Source organism: Physeter macrocephalus, chromosome 21, assembly GCF_002837175.3.
Source record: "Physeter macrocephalus isolate SW-GA chromosome 21, ASM283717v5, whole genome shotgun sequence".
Taxonomy (NCBI): domain Eukaryota; kingdom Metazoa; phylum Chordata; class Mammalia; order Artiodactyla; family Physeteridae; genus Physeter; species Physeter macrocephalus.
Window position 1 is genome coordinate 108,049,953 of NC_041234.1, and position 20,466 is coordinate 108,070,418.

Genomic DNA, 20,466 nt, shown 5'->3' on the forward strand with positions numbered 1-20,466 from the left:
AGCTTGAGCCTGGCTCCAGTTCCCCACGGCAGCGCCAGCCCCGCGGAGCCCACTCGCGGGCGGCCGGCCGCCGCCGCCTCACCTGCCAGGCTCCCGGCCACGGCCCAATCAGCGGCGGCCGCTCGGCCGCGGCTGCCATGTTCCCCGCTCCGCGCTGCCAATCAGTGTGGCGACGGCCAATAGGCTGCGGGGCCGGGGGTCAGGTGACCGCGGGCCGGCTGGCTCTCCATTGGCCCTCGCCGCTCGGCCTCCCGCTCGGTTTATGTGAGAGCAGTGAGTGAGTGACTTTATCAGTCCAAGGACATTACTCTGGAGGCGAAGAGGCTGGGACTGGCGCGGCGAGCCGCGAGGACCGAGCCTGCCTCCTGCCTGTCGGCCGCGAGCTGGCTCTGCTTCTAAGCGCAGTCTAGCCGTGAGGCCCGTGCCGAGGGAGCCTCCTGGCCCCGCGGTTGTGCGCTCTTGGGGAGAGGAGGGGTGCCCCGGACAGGATTGGCAAACTCCGCCCTCCACTTATTATTTTGCTTATTTTTCTTTGTGCGCGCTTGTTAGTTTGTTAAACCAAATCTAGTCCCTGAGTCTTTTCTCCTCCCTTCTCCCCCCTCCTCCCCCTCCAGGTCCTTCTACTTCCCCTCCTCCCTCCTATCCCTCTGCAGGAGACTCGCAGCGACGGAAAGTTGCAGCCCCTGGTACTGCCTTGGGGGTCTCCCGACAGTGTCCAACCGCCGCCACCCCTCTCCGACTGCGACACTTCGGAGATCTCCTTCGCCCGCACCCTCGCTCATTTCAGCCGGATCGCTGGTGACCAGAACGCCCCACCCATGACGATGCTCCTGGACGGAGGCCCGCAGTTCCCCGGGCTGGGAGTGGGCAGCTTCGGCGCGCCGCGCCACCACGAGATGCCCAACCGCGAGCCGGCGGGCATTGGGCTGAATCCCTTTGGGGACTCGCCCCACGCCGCCGCCGCCGCCGCCGCTGCCTTCAAGCTGAGCCCCGCCGCGGCCCATGATCTGTCTTCAGGCCAGAGCTCGGCGTTCACGCCGCAAGGTTCGGGTTACGCCAACGCCCTGGGCCATCATCACCACCACCATCACCACCATCACCACGCCGGCCAGGTGCCCAGCTACGGCGGTGCCGCCTCCGCCGCCTTCAACTCCACTCGCGACTTTCTGTTCCGCCAGCGCGGCTCTGGGCTCGGCGAGGCGGCCTCGGGTGGCGGGCAGCACGGGCTCTTCGCCGGCTCGGCGAGCAGCCTGCACGCTCCGGCTGGCATTCCTGAGCCCCCCGGCTACCTGCTCTTCCCCGGGCTGCACGAGCAGGGCGCCGGGCACCCGTCGCCCACCGGGCACGTGGACAACAACCAGGTCCACCTGGGGCTGCGCGGAGAGCTGTTCGGCCGCGCCGACCCGTACCGCCCGGTGGCCAGCCCGCGCACGGACCCCTACACGGCCGGCGCGCAGTTCCCTAACTACAGCCCCATGAACATGAACATGGGCGTGAACGTGGCGGCCCACCACGGGCCCGGCGCCTTCTTCCGTTACATGCGGCAGCCCATCAAGCAGGAGCTGTCGTGCAAGTGGATCGACGAGGCTCAGCTGAGCCGGCCCAAGAAGAGCTGCGACCGGACCTTCAGCACCATGCACGAGTTGGTGACACATGTCACCATGGAGCATGTGGGGGGCCCGGAGCAGAACAACCACGTCTGCTACTGGGAGGAGTGCCCCCGCGAGGGCAAGTCCTTCAAGGCGAAGTACAAACTGGTCAATCACATTCGGGTGCACACGGGCGAGAAGCCCTTCCCTTGCCCCTTCCCGGGCTGCGGGAAGATCTTTGCCCGCTCCGAGAACCTCAAGATCCACAAGAGGACCCACACAGGTAAGGGGGAGGGCGGGAGGGCGGGCGCGGGGTCCGCCGCGGCACCCTGCCACGAAGCCGACTTTCAGCGCGAGGGAGCGAGGGGTGGCGGCGAGAGAGAGGGGCGGCGCCCGACCGGGGCCGCTCGAAAAAGTAGCGCTGTCACTGTCCCTCCACCTCTCTCCTTCCCCGCCCCGTGGCGCTTTTGCCCAGTTCTAGCTTCCCGGGCAGACGGCTCTGCGGTCTCAGGAACTAATTGGAACCTTCTCGCGCCCAGGAACAAACTGGCGCCGCCTCTTTTTGTCTCTTTCTGGGTTACTATGAAGGGACTCCGAACGTGTGGAGAGGAATTGCTTACAAGCGACTTAGTCTCGGCACACAGTCGGGGGAGGCAACCATAGAAATGCTAATGAAAACTAACTTTCGGTTACTTCCGCTCTTTTTTACCATTGATTGGCACATCTCCTAATTAAATCATACTTTTGTCAAACTATTTTTATTTGGAGTTCCAGGTTCAATTCAGTCCTCCGGGAGGAAAGCTAAAGTAGAAAAGGCACCACAGTTTCGTGGCTTGTTCAGAGCATCTTGTAAAACTGTCCGGAGCCCCTGGATTTATATAGTTTTCTCTTTTCGAACGTTAAGTACGACGACCCAAGCTTTTTAATACTGGGCTTAGCAAAACCGCTGCATTTGCAAGAGGCAAATTAAAAGGTACAAAGGAGGAACTAAAAGGGATTGTCCCGTCCCCGGTCCATTGTCCCGCCCGGCCTTGGCTGCAACGCCGAGATATCGGCGGAACGGGGCTGCACTTGGAGGCCCCGGGCCGGTTAGGGGGGTACCGCAACTCAGGGGCAACTTTGGAGGAGCCAGGGGCTTTCCATCCCGCGCGAGAACAAAGGGCCGGGCAGGTTCTGGGCCGGCCCTGCCCCACCCCCGCCCCCGACCACCACTCCGCACCCCAGCAGGCTCAACCCGCGCTCTCCATTTTTCACCAGGGAAAAGAGATGCTGCAGCCGCCCCCAGTCGGCGCTCCCTCTCGGGGAAGACCGCCGGGCGCTCTGTCTCCCGCTGCTCGGCCCAAGGAAGCTCGCGGCCCCTGACCATATTTACCCCCCTTTGCGTTTCTGCCTTTTGCAGGTGAGAAACCTTTCAAATGTGAATTTGAAGGCTGTGACAGACGCTTTGCCAACAGCAGCGACCGCAAGAAGCACATGCATGTGCACACCTCGGACAAGCCCTATATCTGCAAAGTGTGCGACAAGTCCTACACGCACCCGAGCTCCCTGCGCAAGCACATGAAGGTAATTACCTCTTTATTAGCGGTCGGCGGTTTATAAACACTCGGCCCGACACCGGGTCGCGGAACGGAAGCGCCTGCGCTGCCAGCCCTGTATCTTCCACGTTAAATCCGATTTGCTCCAGCGTTGACACCTTGAACCCATTTTGGGGACCCGGAGGGGGGCGGGGGAGAGCACAGTGGGGAGGAGGAGGGAGCGGAGGGAACAGTCAGTTGTTTACTGGGAAGCTCTAACCCAGCTCGCCAGGGCTGGAGGTCGCAGTGGCCGCCTCTACCCGGCTCAGCCCGCGGTGGGAACCGAGAGTGCCCGCGCCGAACCCGGGGGCGGGTGGTTCATTCCCTCTTCGGCTTCCGGTAAAACAATAGGGCCGAGGAGCTCGGTGGGATTCCCACGCATTTGTCTGAGACCTCGCAGCGCCCAGGGCGCCCATGCCACCTTTCTCTGTACCTGCTTTCCCAAGCCAAAGCGGGCTTGGCGAAACCTGGGCCCGGAGTATTTTGTACGGCCCCAAAGACTACGTGCTTATCCCGCTCCATCCGCGGAGAAAGCATTTCTGAAGGGGCATGAATAAATCAGAGTGCTTTATTCCTTTTCCATAATGCCAGTCTTAGGACTCAGACTGTTTTGTTGGCGAACATCTTGGGGTTTTCTAGACATCGGTAATGTGGAAATTAAAAACAAAACCCCCAAACCAGCAGCATTTCTCTTTTAAGTGGGTCACTGGGCGGTCTTGCTCTTACAGTGCTCTAATTCTGCTCTTGTTTTTGCTTGCACAATGCCAGTTGGAATTATATTCATTATAATATATACATGTTAATTTTAGGTTCATGAATCTCAAGGGTCAGATTCCTCCCCTGCTGCCAGTTCAGGCTATGAATCTTCCACTCCACCCGCTATAGCTTCTGCAAACAGTAAAGATACCACTAAAACCCCTTCTGCAGTTCAAACTAGCACCAGCCACAACCCTGGACTTCCTCCCAATTTTAACGAATGGTACGTCTGAGGACAAACACAAACACAAACCCTGTTAACCATAGAATGGACCAAATGCATTTTAAAAAGAAAACTGAGACCAATCAGATGGAAATGGAGTTTTAAGGCAAGAGGCCATACACAGGGCTACATCTTGTTAATTGCAATTGTCCAGGAAGGTTTTGGGGCAGGATCCCAAAGTAGCCATGCCCTTTTTTCTCAGGATTAGAAAATATGTTTTGGCATTTGAAGGATTAAAAAAAATATCTTCTCACTGCTTTTTCCTCCCTTTTCTCTTGCTCTCTGCTCACCCCATCCCTAAACGCCTTCAGTTCATTTTAACTCTTGTCCTGTTTCCTGAGAGGAAGTTATAGAAGGCTTATTGGTGGTGGTGGTGATGTTAAAACTGATGGAAAAATCTTCGCCTTAGTGGTGATTGTTTAAACTCTCACAGTCTTAAACCGTGCCAAAGTCCTGTTATGTCTTGAACTTTTCCTCAAAGCATTACACTTGTGAATGTATCTTTGTCTAATGGGGTCGAAACTGTTGTTCAGTATTTTTTCAGGCTGAGGATGTGATGTTACTCTACACAGATTGTGACGTTTAGTATACAGTTGCCTTTTGTAATAACTTTTTTTTTGTAAATACATATCCATTGATGCCATATTTATCGTTTGTAATTTAATTATTGCTACAAGTGCCGGGAACTGAACAATATTTATGGAAAATGTTTTCTAACAAATTCTGTACAGCTTTTGATTATAACCGCTTTAGCATTAAATTTTATTGTTTTGAAAGAACACAATTTACAATTTTTGAACCACTGACTCCTTTCTCTTGTTTTGTAACAGCCTCCTTCTACAAAGAGGAGACGAGAGCAAATGAAATCTTGTTTGTTGGTATTTATAACTCACTCAGATCCCTTTTTTAATTGTTAAATTATTTTTCTATTGCAGTATAGATTCTTTACAGTGTCAGTTTCCATCTGGGAAGACCCTCCTTTCTTTATCTCTAGCTCAGATGGTTGTTTAACTGCGAGTTTAAATGTGTTTGTCCTGGATTTTCGGCATGCAAATCAAATATTACTGATCAATTCAGTTAGTGGCCATGACATCTCAATCTTGTACTTCAAAGACTGAGAAGCTGGATTTAATCATCCCTGCCCTACATATATAAACATAAGGTAACCTAATGAGTTTTATGTCCCTTAGTTTTTTTTTATTATCTTACATAAAAATGAACATTGCGGCAAGATGCATGTCTGTCTGTTCTATTGAGAGATCACCCATATACCTATATATGTTTGTATCTATGACTTATCTAATCTGCCTATCAAATCTATCTAGCTATCTATATATTTTCAAAAGTAAGCATATGTCTGAAACAGTGGTGATGAGTAAGGCCAGTCGAGCCATGCTTACTTATGATTAAAGTGCTTCTTAAAAGAACCATAGTCCATTTACAATTTTGGAAGGCAAAGGCTGGTTTGTTTTGCTGTATATAGTTCAATTCGTAATTATCACAATTATTCATAACATTTTTATAGCGGTGTAATAACTGCAGCGGTTCTGAAATATTATGGAAAGAAAAAACATTTGCAAAATATGTATTTTTAAAGTTCATGGTTTGTAGGCAAAGATGTTAAGAGCATTGTTTCCATTAAAATCAATAACAATGAAAAATGGTTGTTTGCTTTGTGATAAAATATTAACAGTCCATTTAATCTTCAGCGAAGCAACTCATTTGGACAAACAGTTCTCTTACAGTTATATGAAAAAGAAAGTGATTGCTATTTTGGGGGGGTGGAGTGGGTAGAGTACTGAGAGAGGTTTTTTGTTGTTTTTTTTTACTAATTTAGGGTGCTGTTTAATATTGAGAGCCCAATCTCTTCATGAATAACCAACTTGCAAATCAGCAAATAGAATGGTGGAGATAAGGAATTGTAAAGAATTTAGAAATGTAATGAATAGGCCAAGTACCTCCTTCTCTTGAAGGGGCAGTGCTCTAGGATTTTTGGTGGCAAGTCAGTTTGGTATTATACATAATCATTTTGAATTCTAGAATTTTGTTTATTGTTCTTTTTGAAGAAATAAAGTCTTGGCACATCTATTTATAACATTTTTGTATTTGGTGCCTGATTTTTTTCCATGTTCAAATAAATCGACCTTAAAGTGAAATGCTCAGAGAAGTTCTGATGATTAAAAGTAACTTTGATTCCCTGGACACAGTTGAAGCAGTGTATTTTAAGTTATCTACTGATCTTTGTCAACAGTTAATTATTGACAGTTTCTAATTGCAAAATGCTTTGGATGCGATTTTTTGTTTGTGGAGAATGCGTTTTTTTTGCACTTTCCTCCACCAATAGACAAGGCAAGGGTCTGAATGCCATGAACGGATTGGGATGACTTCACAAGTGATGAGCAGGTAACCTGGTCAGTCTACCACTCCTAGCCCAGACATTCCAATCTTGACCTTGACATTGAGGGTGCTGGACCAAATTCCTATTTCAGGATTTTTCCTTCACTTCAAACCAGAGACCATTTTAAATGCTCAGCAAGTTTTCAGAAAGTGCATACTCATAAGATGGGCTCTAAATGTGTTCCAACTGAAGTCTAAATAATGTTTTTCTTCCGAAATATGCATCTAACTTCCACAGTTTACTGTTTTCTCTATGAATTCCCTCTCCACCCCCAATGTAACCTAACCTTAAATGGCAGTAGAATGATGGGTTGGTTGAAAGATTATTTCAGAAACTTGCTTCCCCCACCCCTCCGCATTAAATATATTAAACAATTAAACATCTCCTTAGGACACATAAAGAAGAGTTTGCTTTCTTTACTAGGCTTGAAAATACTCTACCATAAAAATTTACAGTAGAGCATTGTGTCCTAAGAGGGGAAGATGCCAATGAACAATTTTGATAACCTATATTAAGATAACATAAAAGTTTTGCCCCTCTACATGATTTCCTCTAATCTGGGTGTAGCATCATATTTCTCAAATAGTCTATCCCTCTGCTCTTGTCATTTGTTGCAAAGAAAAGTTTACGTTAGTAGAAAACTTTTCACAGATTTTCTTCCTATAATCTGACTCTGGGAGTGCCCATTGACATTCTTGAATTTTCAGTAAATACCTTAAAGAATACGCACCCCCCACCCCCAACCAAAAAACCCTGCAGCCCTAGAGATAGATCAGCTGGAAACCATGAATGTCATCTGTGTTCTTAGTAATCGACCTGTTATTTTACTTCTTGCACCTAGTAAGACCTTTGTTAAAAGTCCATCATCTTTTCCAAAATGGGTGGTTTAGTTTAAGATTTCCACGTTGGGTGGGGAAGGGGAAGGTGTCTATTTCCACGCAGACAGAAGTCTGGACTTTATCCAGCTTGGAAGGTTAAAGATCAGGGTCCAGGCTAAGCAGGGCAGTCGGTCCTAGCTACTGCGGAGGTTGGAGAGTTAGCAGGGACCTCCTCCGTTCACAAAGCCTCCCAGGAAAGTTGTGTTCAGGACTTCCTCGCCCCTCCCCCCTCCCCCGCCGCCTGCTGTCTCCTCGCCTCTTCGCCCCTGGCTCCTTCTCCTCCCCTTATAAAACCCCCCAAACAAACGAAAAAAGTCTAAGGGCACTTAAGTTTCTGAAAGAATCGCTACCGGCGTGCTCATCCCCTGAAGCGCGGGATCTCCGCCCGACAGCTAGGCTGGTTTTCTCTCGGGCTGTCTGCCCCCTCGGGGCTCAAGTCTAGTCAGGCTTTGCCCCGGGACGAGGCCAGGCGTTGCGGAAGTCAGGGCTCCCGCTCGGGGTCCTCAGGCCCCTCGTCGGGGCGCCCGGGGTCCCTGTCCACACACCAAGTTCTTGCAAGGCCCGTTCGAAGCTGGGGCCGGGAAGAGGGGACCTCATTTCCTAGGGTCAATTCTCTCGCGGTCTCGGCCAGCTGACCCTTTGACCTCCACCTACAGGGCCCTTGGCGGCCGTAAGCCGGCGGTCGCCCGGGCTCCGAGGACGCTTCGCGCCCCATCGCCTTCCCGGCCTCATTAGGCCGGCGGGGCTGTAAAGCAGGAATCAGCCGCTACCTAATCCGGACCTGGGGTCAATACGAGCCCAAACAATGGTGAGCTCCGATGGCCACAGCGCAGTGCTGGCCGCAAACTTTGTGTTCCATTCATTTTCTTAAGGCGGTGCGGTGGCGGTGGGGTGGGGGAGGGAGGGAGGTACTCGCACGCCCGAAGGCCGATCCCGGCGCCCGGGGCTCTTAAGCGAGTGTTCTCGCGCTCGGCCCTCCCGGTCTCGCCGCCGCGCCAGGGTTTTGAAGGGGGTGGCAAGGCTCGGGGCCTGGTTGGCGGCCCGCGCGAGGGCCCCGGGGCCGCCCCCGCGCCAAAGAACAGACTTTGAAGTGGGTTTTTAGCGCGCACGTGTGAGAGCCGCGCCGGGGCTGGAGCGGTGACCCGCTGGGAGGAAAGAGTAGGCTCCGGCCCGGGCCCAACCCCTCCCCCGCTCCCCGTCGCTCCGGCCTTTTCAAGCCGCGGCCGGGAGTCCGCCGGCCTCCCCCGCCCGCCCCCGCGCCCGCCCCCGCCCCCGCGCCCGCTCCCGAGCCCGCACCGCGCGCAGGCGCACAGCCCGCAGCCGTCGAGTCGGGTTTCGCTGCGAGGGGGTTGGCGGGGGAGAGTTGAAAGCGGCTTTGCTGCGCCGCGGCCTCGGCCGGGCCGGGAGGGGAGGGCTGGGGAGAAGGGGGGCTGGTTTTGGGGGCGGCTCTCGGGTCAGGAACATGGCGGCCGGATGCGAACCCCCGCGGAGCGCAGCAAAGCGCTGACTGCGGGCTGCCGAACTGTTGTGTGGTTTCAACTCCCTTGTTATTCCTCGGCTCGGAGCGCCTCGCGGGAGAATGTAGGTCGTGGCGGCCGAGCGCAAAATTGTTTAAAAAAAACAGAAAACAAAAAACAAAACAAAAAAAAACGGAAGCGAAGAAGTTCTTCCAGGGCGTCCTGGGCGTGGGAAGTTGGCGAGTCTTCTGGGGGCTGGGGTTCCCGGGGTGGGGGGGGGCTTGGACCTGAAAACCCACTCGAGGCCGCCACTCCCTCCAGTCCCGACTGAAATCGTTTCTCCCGGGCCCTCTGGGGTGGGGGATGCCATTTTGAGCTTCGTGACCGTGTCGGGATCCCCCAGCACCTTCGAGTCTCGAAATGCCAAGGAGTGGACACTGTTCTCTTTCAGGACAATGGCGGAGCTCGTGAGCGGAGCACGGAGGCACCGTTTCCAAACCAAATGCTCTGGATTAGCGACACGGATGTGCCATTGTGATTTCGAACCCTACACGTTCCTCAGGCCCCGTTTTGTGCATATCTCATTTAAACGGGGGCCTATGAAAAACAGTACTGTGTGCGCTTTTCTGTGTGCTGTAAAAGCTGGTGGTCTAACGAAAAAAAGAAAAAAAAAAGGCCACGATTCCGAAAACTTTCATTCAGCTTTTGCTTAACTGCCTTAATACTGGCGTGTGAAAGAACCCCTGGTAGCTCTGGGATCTCGAGTCCGTGTTTTCTCTGCAGAAAATTGTTGTAGATTCGCCTTCAGATGTCTTTCGTGAGGAAAAAACAATGTGGGGTTTAAAAAATGTAGTCATTGACCCCCGTCTCCTCTAGAAAAATAAGCGGCACGAATTCTTTCAGGTTGCGTCTTCGTGGAGGCCAGCAGCTAAACGAAGAGACAGCCTTCTGGGGCTGCCCGCTGTCGAGTATTTGGGCTCCTGAAGGTGTGGGGCAGCTCCCGTGGGCCACCTTGGGAAGGGCCCCAGGTGGGTGGGCAGGTCATTAGCAAAGCTGGCTCAGATTTGGGGAAAATCTACAAAACAGTGCCTTTATCTGCAGAGAACAATTGATGGGGTTGTCTTTCCTCCTTTTCAGTGCACAAAGAAGACGGCTTTGGAGCAAGAATTTGGAATATGCATTTAAGTTGTCGCGCTTTGCATTGGAAACCCGTGGGCAATTAAAATAAGCCTGCCTTGTAGTGTTTTCTGTCCTTTTCTTATGTGTGGTTCCTGCAAGTCAAAGGGGCTGGAGTCCCTTCTGCAGTTTGGAAACTTGTTTTGAAATTGCCACCAAACAGATTTTTTCCCCCTTTGGGTGAAGTTTCCTTCCAGGGATCAGCCACTTCACCCCACCCCCGGACTGGAATAGAGTGTTGACATCTTTGAGAGATCAAAGGAAGTAGATGGTGCTTGCTGTATACTTTATTTTTTCATGCTGTAGTTTGAACCCTGAGGTTTGAGCTTTTTCCTGGTTAAATCTCTTGGTACCAAAAGTGTGGCAAATGAAAAGTTCATTAACTTGAAAAATCTTTAGCCCAGGGGTAGGCAGTTTGTCTCTGAGAACGGCAGCGCCCAGATTGTCTCTAAGGTTGACTTTAAAATCAAGCTAAAGATGCACCGGTGAACGATCTCCCCTGGATACCTGTGGTGTGCTTTGGGTCATTTGATATGGTAAAACTGTGGATGATTTTCATAGGAGTTATGTGAATGGAATTTCTGCAAAACTAGACAAGTGATAAATTGGTAGAGCTCTTATATTTGTTTGAATGACAACTCCAAAGGGCACTGCTTTTCCCACTGAGGTTTGGTTTCTACCATAACTATTGAAATTTACAGCTTGAAAAACTAAGTGTGCAGGAAGCATTTAAAGGGGGGAGTGTTCAGAGCACTTGGACTGATAGTAACTTAACACAGGAGCAAAACTTTTTTGAATAAGATTCCTGTTGCCAAGAATCTGTTAAAACTAGAGAAGATATATTTCTTTAAAACTCATCTAATAGAGCAAACAATTTTGTATATTTTTAATGTGATGACAGTTCAACCCATTTACTGATCTGATTGAATAGAGAAACGTGAGCTCTATAGTAACTATAAAAATAGCCTTCACCAGATGGCAAGTTTTTAATGTTTGTTCTCTGATAAGATGTGTATGTTGTCTAATGTGTTTTATTAAAACACAACCTATGTAAAGACCATACCTTTGAATACCTTTGAACATGAGGTATTAAAAATAAAAGATTCCATCGTGTGTTATTATAAGCTAGAATTTAAAATGACGTATCCAGTAATGTTTTATGAAATTTTTCTAAGAGTAAATGTAGCTTGTTTTGACCTATCTGCAGTTCACTTTTTGTTTTTTTGCCAGTGTTGTCCTGCTTGGTATCCGGGACAGTCTCTAATTCCTGATGAAGAACTTGATACTGACGTTGGTATGCAGCAGCCAGCCCTCCATAACACTACCTATCCTAAATGCAGGGTTAATGCCGAACCTACTGTGCAAGAAATGATTTACTGATGAGGTTTCAAAGAAAACCACATCAATTTGGATGTCTGTTACCTTGAAGCGATCATTTTAAGAGTAGTAGCTTCTTCCCTAGGTATAAAAAGACTATTTTCTTCTTTTGGTGTATTTCATTCTGTGTTGAGCAATCATTTGTGAAATGAAAAAGCAAAAAAGCACCCCCACACACACACTCCCCCAGCCAATTTAGGATCATAAACGGGAAGATGGAGGTGAAGACTAGCCTAATCCATAACCCAGTGTGTATTATCTCATACATTGTGTTGACCTTGTTGAAAATCTCTTTCAAGTATCTGCATTCCACATGTAGAACTACAGTGTTTAAAACTAGAAATATGAATGCTTGTTTTGTTAATTTCCTGTGTTTGTGTTCAAAAAGCAATATCTAGGATCTCTACAATTGTTGTTTGACTTAAATAAAAACATTTAAATTATTTTTTGTGATTATTTTATTACAGTGACAACTATAGCCCCTAAATAACCTTGATTAACCTGTTGAATTGGGACAATTTATATTCTATTCACATTTTTCATGATATACCTTGGCTTTCACTGAGCAATAAACTTGGGGAAAAAACCCCACTGAACAAACTCCAACCAACTGTTTTGAGCTCACAGTGTTTTCCCAGAGGGACTCAGGGCCAGGTGCTGGGGAGGTCAGGGGAAGAATTCAGAGTCAGGGATTGAATGGGGTGATTAGAAGGAAGTACTGGAGGTAGGACTTTGGAGAAAAGAGAGCATTTGAACACCGCTATTTGGGTGAGAAAGAGAGGGAAAGACAAAGCCGAAAATAACCTTAAAGGAGAAAGGAGGGCCTCTGGAAAGGGGACATCATTGCAGCATAGCACGTTACATGTACATTATTCAGAAGCTCCAAAGTGGTTCTTGGGGCAGACAACTTGGCAACCATTGATTAGAACACTTCTAGAATCATGGAATATAGGTGTTATTAAAACACAAGTTGTCGTTAATTAACTGTAGTGCTAGAGAAGATGAAGACACTTCAGAGAAATTCTTCGAACTCCAGATACTTGATTTCTCATTTTACATTTAACATCTGTAATCTAATGTAATCTGTGAGTGGCCATCATTCTATTTATTTGACGTGATTATGCCATGATGAGGTATTGTAAAACTGCGGACTGATAGAGTATATTGCTATGGGTTCTTTAGATCCAGTTTTATTAAAATTTCTGCTAAGTAGACTGATGATACTATAATTTTTTAAGTAGAGGGGAAAACTCATCTCCCTCTGATTTTTGTTGTTCATTTACATCAACAGTAGGCACACAGGCCGGTCAAGAAAGACTGTGATTCTTTGATTCTTAGCTCCCTAGAACTTGACATTCTTCCCCCCAGAGATATGTTGGTAGAATTTTTTGTTTTGTTTTTGTTTTTAAGAACAAGAACTGCGTGCTTTCAGACAGGCAGTGGAGTGTTATAATGGGATTATTAAAAAAGCCCTTGGAAAGGTAAACTACCAAGTTGTGCATGAGCCAGCTGCACTATGATAATAATACCTCCTAGGGTTATTCTAAGGATTAAACAAGAACATGTCCATAAAGAGCCTGGCACAGAGTAGGCCCTGGACAAATGTTAATTCGCTTCTTTTCCTCTTGCAGGTAGCTATTGTTTCATTGCTTTGCGGTAGTTTCCTATTTTTAATATTATGGAATATTTTACTAAAAACATACAGTGGTTTGTACTGGGGTGCAAATTAATGCAGTTTTCAGACAATAGATGGAGAGTTAGGGCATATAAGAAATACTGCATTTCATAAGCATAATCACTAGATCAGGCATATGGGTTTATGAACATAGCTATGAATATTTAAACACATAAAATTAAAATGTTATTAAATGCCTGTTGTTCATTATCTTCTGATGAATACACTTATTCCTAGATTAAAAATAAGTTGTGTACTTAAAAATCTGTAAACATAGTAATTTAATGGTTTACTTTTAATTTGACACAATTTTTACTCGAGGCAACAGCTTCTTACTATAAATTAAATGACAATTTTACAGTGTGAAAATTGGCATTCACATTTAAGGATAAGATTAAATCTCGTGGTGTCTTAAATTATTCAGTTTCCCCCTACAAAATTTATGCTAGTATTGTGCGGGTGTGACTATAGAGGAATGAGACTGATTTTCTTGTGGGGCTTGGAAGCTAGCTCTGAAGGCAGTTCCCAAAGAGGAGTCCCCGAAATGTTTTGACCAATGTCAGCATCCTTAGAATAAGTTTATGGACTCCCTAGGTGATGGCCTCACTTCAGTTTGTTACAAAACAAACATTAGCCACCAGTCATTACTTTACAGCCATACTTTTGGTTTTACTATGTTTTTAAAGGGTACCCTGATTATTTTATGTTAATAAAATTGAGGCTTAAATGAAAGTGTAGAAATCCTCTATTATAGCATGATGAAATGTATTTTTTCTCAGCATAGGTCTATTTATGCGGTAAAACAAGACAAATAAACACCAACACACTAAGCTCTTCCCAGATGAACTGGTCTGAGTGGGAAGTATTTCCTTCCCACTGATTTTGGGGGCTTGGAGCTTCCCTGAGAGGCTGTACTGCTAAATGTTAATGGCTTTTGTACGGAGGCCTGGGGGACTTCTCATTATTCCTTTTTTCACCGGTTTATCACCTTTGCCTATTTCTTTCTTCCTGACGCTGCCCCATTAGAAGCGGGGGTCCGCCGTGGTGTTAACATTATTTTGAGTATTGGTTGTTTGTCAGCGAGTAGGAGCAAGGTTATATTAAATGACCAGTTTGAAAACTGATGTCTTAGTGCAGTGCTGTAGTGCCTCCCGTGGCCGGATCCTCCTATAGGTGAGATCACTCTGGAGTCCGAAAATCAAGTCGCTCAGTACAGACTTTTCCTATAGAACCGGGAAGGGGGGTGGGGGCGGGCAGGAGAACACCCTCTTATGTTCTTAGAAAAGAATCTAAGTTCCTGCTCCTATTGTGTGTGTGTGTGTGTGTGTGTGTGGTTGGTTTTTTTTTTTTTTTTGGTACTCTGGGGGGAAAAAAAGTCCTTTTAAAAAAAATTGGGTCGTCAAAAACTTCATTGAAGAAATGAGAAAAATGTTATTGCCAACGATTCCCTCTGTAAATGTCCCAGAGTCGATAACAGGAGGCTATTTGTAGTACAGCTAAATAAATGTATTTTAACATCTTGCTATAAATCCAGTGCGTGGAAATTGCTTACAAATGATTCACTAATGTTACCCAGCCAGAACTTACACGGAAAAGCTACACTCATATTCTATTTTTGCAGCTAATCGTCCACAGAGAATGTACTTGGTTGGGCCAGCTGATAACATTGTTTTGGCGACTTCACTCTTCTTTACAAAAATATTTAGCCAGGGTATCCACTGAGGTGTGACATCTTATTGGTTGTGGTGATGACCCAGTACAGAAGGTGTTCCGTTAACTTCTGACCATTGACATATTAAATGAAGATGTTCAGTTGAGCAACATCAGTGATTTCAATTGATTCATCAGTCGCCAGGATCTAGCAGCCATCATGTTTCATTTTGCTAACAAGCTGATATCCCACATCTGATGCCTACAAGTCTGGTCTTTCAAACAAATGACATGTTTGATAAAGAAATCTTTTCAAAATCATTATGCACTTCAGCATTTGTCTTTTCTTCCGGCACAGCATCTGTGCATCTGTTCCATCAGGCGTCTATTCCTTGATCATTTCTCAGCCTTCCATGATTTTTGAGCCTGATTTGCGGGTATTTCAAGGATGTGAAATGAAGCTTCTTCCATTGAATGTTCCAGCGAAACACAATGTTTATGTTCAAGGCACTAGATTTAATCTTGTGAATGAGACGGCAGGGAAGCGTTCTCACAAGACTTTCTGATAAGACATTGTTGTGAAAGAAATCGAGTGGGGGAGGGGAAAGAAGCCCTACTTTAGGAAAAAACATTAAGGGCATCGTTTTTTGTTGTCTTTGCTATGGGTACTTGAAACTTCACAGCACTATTACAGTCTTGAAAAGCTTCAGAGCTTTAAGGCATCTCTCTGAACTGGTGAAATGAAAATTCGCATAGTCCAACTGGTTAAAAATGGATGCAATTCATTCTTTGGTGAGCCCTGTTTAACTGCATAATTTGCTTATATGCATAAAACCGAGGAAGTCTTAATCTCTAGTTTGCATGTATCTGGACTGCATGCATCTGGCTCCATTAGAGTCCCTGTAATTGCATATTGACTAATTGCATTATACAGCTATTTGAACACTGTTGAATTTAAACCCAAATGCTTCTATTAGCACTGTAATCACTTTGGATAAGTGAATAGTTGGAATATAGTACTTGAAAATCACAACGCAGGACAATAACCACTTTCCTATCTGAAAAGAAGAAAAATCTAAAAGCAACTTTGAATTTATAAATTAACCAGTAATGCTTTCTCTTGGGCAAATGTTAAAATCAGAAAATGAATCAGTAATTGATAAATGCAGAATCTTCTTATGTAATATTTTATCAAATCTTCTACATTTGCTTCTTTTAAGTGTTTAAAATTGAACATCCACATGCAATATAAATATGTTAATTAAAATTAAATCATTTTGAAAAGGTAATTGTGCATTTGTTTTCAATTTGCATTCATTTCTTTAAATGTATGGCCTGGGGCATTTTCTGTTGGCATGGGGGAGGATGGGTTCTGTAGCCTGTGCTAATTGAAACTTATTTGGTGCATATGTGTTGTTCAATAAAGGAATCGCGGCTTGTGTGTGCACACATATAACATTCATTTAGACTAAAAGCGTGTGTTTATCGTCGTCGGGTGTTCAAAGCTGAAGTTCCTGGTAGAATCCGGAGAGAGCATCTTTAGCTAAAATAGGTGAAAAAGACCATTTCTTCAGTGCTAGAAAAATATTGCAATTGCTGTGCTAAGTGTAGGTTGAATGGCTCAAATATTTATGTTTGAGTTTTCAATGTATTGTCTCGAATGAAAGAAATGGGGAACCTCATTTGTCCTCAAATTGAGCATTAATTAGCCTCCAGCATGTGTGGTGGATCACGGGCTTTTCCCCCCTCTTACTTAAATGGCTCAATTCAGGGCACAGTCCAAGGACCATTCTAGGAACTTCTCTGAGCTTTTTTTTTTAATGTAAAAATGATGTTTATTTTTGAATAGGTAATACATGTACATGATGAGAAATTCAGAAGTGTACACAGTGAAAATAATGTTCTTTGCCCACCGACAACTCCCAGTCTCCCTGTTTCCGTCTCAAGAGACGGTCATTGTTTCTTATGTTCTACTTCAAGCTTTGAAGAATGTTCTCAGGCAAGACTTTCACTACCTTCCTCCTTGATTTCGTTAGGCATTCTAAAACTCAGAGAGTGGCTACATCTGATCGAAGCCAAAACTAGTCATCTCAGAAAACCTTCAATATTAGTCGGGAAGTTATTGTGTATATTTAAACCGGTCGATACATTAAATCAACTGGATGTTCTGGCATTGTATAGGGACAACTGTATTTATATGGACAAGATGAAGTGGGAGTCAGGAAATTATACAGAGAGCTGGGTGTTAAAGAAATTGAGTTTTGCACCTACTATGTGCCTGGCTTGCACAATGTCCAACCAATAAATGAGTGTTGAATAAATGGATGAATATAACTCAAAGAGTGTTTGCATGGAATATACTATGTAACTTAATGGACATTTTAGTTTTGCTTATTTAGGTATTTCCACAGAATTATGAGGGTCACGGTGCTGCCTGCTATGTGGCCTGCAGGTCACCTGTATCAAAATTTCTTGGACCCTGCTCAGATGAACAGAACCAAAGTTCTCAGTGTCAGGGCCTGGGGACATGCCTTCAAAACAAGTGGTTCCAGGGAATTCCCTGGTGGTCCAGTGGTTAGGACTCTGTGCTTTCACTGCTAGGGCTTGGGTTTGATCCCTGGTCTGGGAACTGAGGTCCCACAAGCTGCACGGTGCGGCCCAAAAAAAAAAAAAGAAAAACAGAACACGTGGTCACTCCAGCTGAATCTGATATACATGAAAGTTTGAGAACCACTGTTTTACAGAGAATGGCAAAAAGCAAAACTCCTGAAACTCTTTTGTTCACCAGTGGTCTTTTTTTTTTTTTTTTTTTTTTTTTTTTGCGGTACGCGGGCCTCTCACCGCGGAGCACGGGCTCCTGACGCGCAGGCCCAGCGGCCACGGCTCACGGGCCCAGCCGCTCCGCGGCATGCGGGACCCTCCCGGACCGGGGCACGAACCCGCGTCCCCTGCATCGGCAGGCGGACTCCCAACCACCGCGCCACCAGGGAAGCCCCACCAGTGGTCTTTTAAGATTCAGTATACCAGTATGGCCTCCTCAATTAATAAACTCCAAAATGACTTTTGCCTTAGGCAAAATATTTTTTCCAGCGAGGACAAGTGTCTCAATTCTGTCTACTTCATTTTGCCAACGTAGAACTGCCAACCATTCAAAAACACACAGATGGAGATCTGAGGACAAATTGGTATCTACAAGTAGGGGGTAGATTCCTCAGCGTGTGTTTGTTTGATTTAACATTTAACTTAAATACAAAACCCAAGCCTTTTTGTATTTCTGATCATTTCCCATTCATTATGCCAAAAGTCCTCCTCCAGATTTCTGCAGCTTTCTGTGTCAATGATCATGACATATTAAAAATGGTAACGTAAATACTGTGCCCTTGTTTTTTTCTGTAATGAGTAAGAACAATAATTCTTTCACCTTCCCTACACTTCTGTTAGACAGACGTTACAACGTTAACTTTTAGCATTACGGGTGCTAAAGGATTGTTTTTTCCATTATATTAAAGAAAATACCTGCTTGAATGCAGCAAGTGGAGATATTTCATTCATCTGAGTTTTCTAAGCCATCGAGTGCTCTCTGCAGAGTCTTTTCAATACAGGCTGTTCCAACAAATGAGTTGGAAATGAGTTATGTTGCAAAATTTACTTTTGAAGTTTTAGGTTATTTTCAATTCACAATTTTATTTTTCTCTAGAATCAGTGATAGAATCCTTGGATTACCTCACCGAAAGTTCTTTTAAAATTCTTCTATTTGAACTTTCACTCACAATGTAGTCAGACGATGGCACCATAATAGTGTTTGGTGACCCAAGTACAGATGCCAAAGGCATACCTTGGCTCTCCTTCCCCAGCTGCCCAGACAAAATCGGGGCAGTAATGGTGGAAGGAGGAAAAGAGGAGACCACCTCCTCTTCTTCTGTATCATCCTCTTTTCTCATCCCCTTGGGTCTGGGGTGGGGCTGAGGAGAGCTCTGGAATTGGACTGTGCACTGAACTGGGCTTCTGAAGTAGGATGCAGCTTCTAACAGCAGGTAGGGAGTACATAAAGGGAATAAATTGCCGTGAGTGTTGGAATTCGTAAGGCAGCATCTTCCCTCTTTTCAGAAGCGCCCCCCTGCTCTTCTTCCTATTCTGCTTTGAAAACCTCTCCCTATCTCAGTTTAAAGCTTTGGTTTCCAAGTCAGATACAAAGTAAACCAACTGAATCTACCCCAAACTAGGTAATAATGAAAGAGTGAAGGAAAAGTATTTCAGCAGTAGTCAGTTATTTTTCACTTCACAAAAGGAACTGTATCCTTGAGTTAATTTTTGTATTTTTTGTTTTAGCGGTAACCAATTATTTTTCACTCCGAAAAACAGAAACTGCCTTCTCAACTTTGTGTTTGTCTTTGTGTCCCATGTGCTTTCAAAACATGCACATTTCCTTAAAACAGCACCTTAATTCATATCAAGCCTCTACTATCTTGAGGACAAACTACAATAATGTTTACCTAAACAGTGTTTGCAGAAAGGAATTGTACAGAATCAGAAAGGAAGCTCTATTTTTGTCTGTGGCTTCTGGCTTTTTTAAGTTACCATTTCCTGAGAACTCTCCGTGCTTCCTAATTTTAGGCTAATTCTGTAAATCTTCCAATTTCTTATACTTTTTTTAGTACTGATTTTTGTGTTTTTCAGTGTGAAATTTTCTACTAAGGCTGTCAGAACAAGTATTTGCTTTAGTGAAGCAAATAATGGAATAGATGTAATAAATTTGCAGTAAGACGCAATAAATGTTTTGCCATTTGACTCCAACCTGATGTTAAAGAGAACACAGGTATGACAAACCGAGACCTTTCGAATAGCTTTGGAACTCACCTCTAGATTCCTACATATTCAGAGATGCAATTGAAAGGCCACCCTTACAGGCTGCTGTTATGAAATGTCCTTACTCTTTCCTGTCCCTTGGATTCTGGAGAGGATTAGGGAGGTAGCTGACTGCTAATATTGTATACTCGGTAGACGGGCCCCTTCTTAGTGCTGCTGCCTCCAAGGAGTTTTCCCTGGCAGTTAGTGAACTTCCCTGGATTTTTAAAGACTCTCCTTATTGTTCCATAAAATGCAATTTCCTTTGTCTCTTCAGTTCCTTTTCTGCTGTTTTCAGAATAGGGCTTAAAAGTAAGATAAAAGGCCTGATACTTTTCATCATAAAAAGTTGTAATGACAGGTCTCACTAATTAAAGTGTAACAATGGGAAGATTAGCCTTTCAGTCAGCATTGTGTTGAATCTGTACCGTATTTTCAAAAGCCCTAACTCAGAACATATTGGAGCACAACATCTTTAAAATATAAACATTCACACATGGATTTTATTATACTATGCACACCAAATAGAGGCACAGTACAGTAAGGCTTTCAGAGCGCAGTAAATAGGAGAACTTCCCATTTCGGCACAAACCTTTTCGGTACTAACCATTCTACCACTGAAATGGGAAAGAACGGAGGTAGAGCTGGAGCAGCGCTCTGTGGAGCCAGGCTCTATGCTAATTTTGTGTGAGGAGCTTTCCTCTGGATTCCTTGGTATCAGAGAAGCAGAGCATATGTGCTTTTTACTGTGGCGTTTCCTTCCCTCAGTGAAAGAGCACATCTTCAACCCTGTCCTAATAAAGTAATATTCCTTTCTTGTGGTTTCAATACCACCACAATGTGCCCGACGCATTATTGGAACATTAGT

General features: G+C 45.5%; 1 protein-coding gene across 3 annotated transcripts; it reads left to right on the forward strand.

Annotated features, from left to right (window-relative positions):
- Positions 1–443: 443 nt before the first annotated feature.
- On the forward strand, positions 444–11,443 carry ZIC3 (Zic family member 3). Of its 3 annotated transcripts, none has more exons than XM_024128215.2 (3): positions 444–1,872; positions 2,989–3,152; positions 11,282–11,443. In XM_024128215.2, exons 1-3 carry the CDS (start codon positions 819–821, stop codon positions 11,429–11,431), a joined length of 1,368 nt encoding a protein of 455 aa, XP_023983983.1. In that variant the 5' UTR covers positions 444–818; the 3' UTR covers positions 11,432–11,443. The 3 variants fall into 3 exon arrangements, with proteins under 3 accessions (XP_023983983.1, XP_028338379.1, XP_023983982.1); XM_028482578.1 differs by lacking the exon at positions 11,282–11,443 and adding an exon at positions 4,973–5,677; XM_024128214.2 differs by lacking the exon at positions 11,282–11,443 and adding an exon at positions 3,973–4,225.
- The last annotated feature ends 9,023 nt before the right edge of the window (positions 11,444–20,466 follow it).

Coding starts and splice junctions, on each gene's coding strand:
- ZIC3 (XM_024128214.2), top strand. CDS start 819: ATGACGATGCTCCTGGACGGAGGCCCGCAGTTCCCCGGGCTGGGAGTG. Junction 1,873..2,988: donor CCACAAGAGGACCCACACAG/GTAAGGGGGAGG, acceptor TGCCTTTTGCAG/GTGAGAAACCTTTCAAATGT. Junction 3,153..3,972: donor CCCTGCGCAAGCACATGAAG/GTAATTACCTCT, acceptor TGTTAATTTTAG/GTTCATGAATCTCAAGGGTC.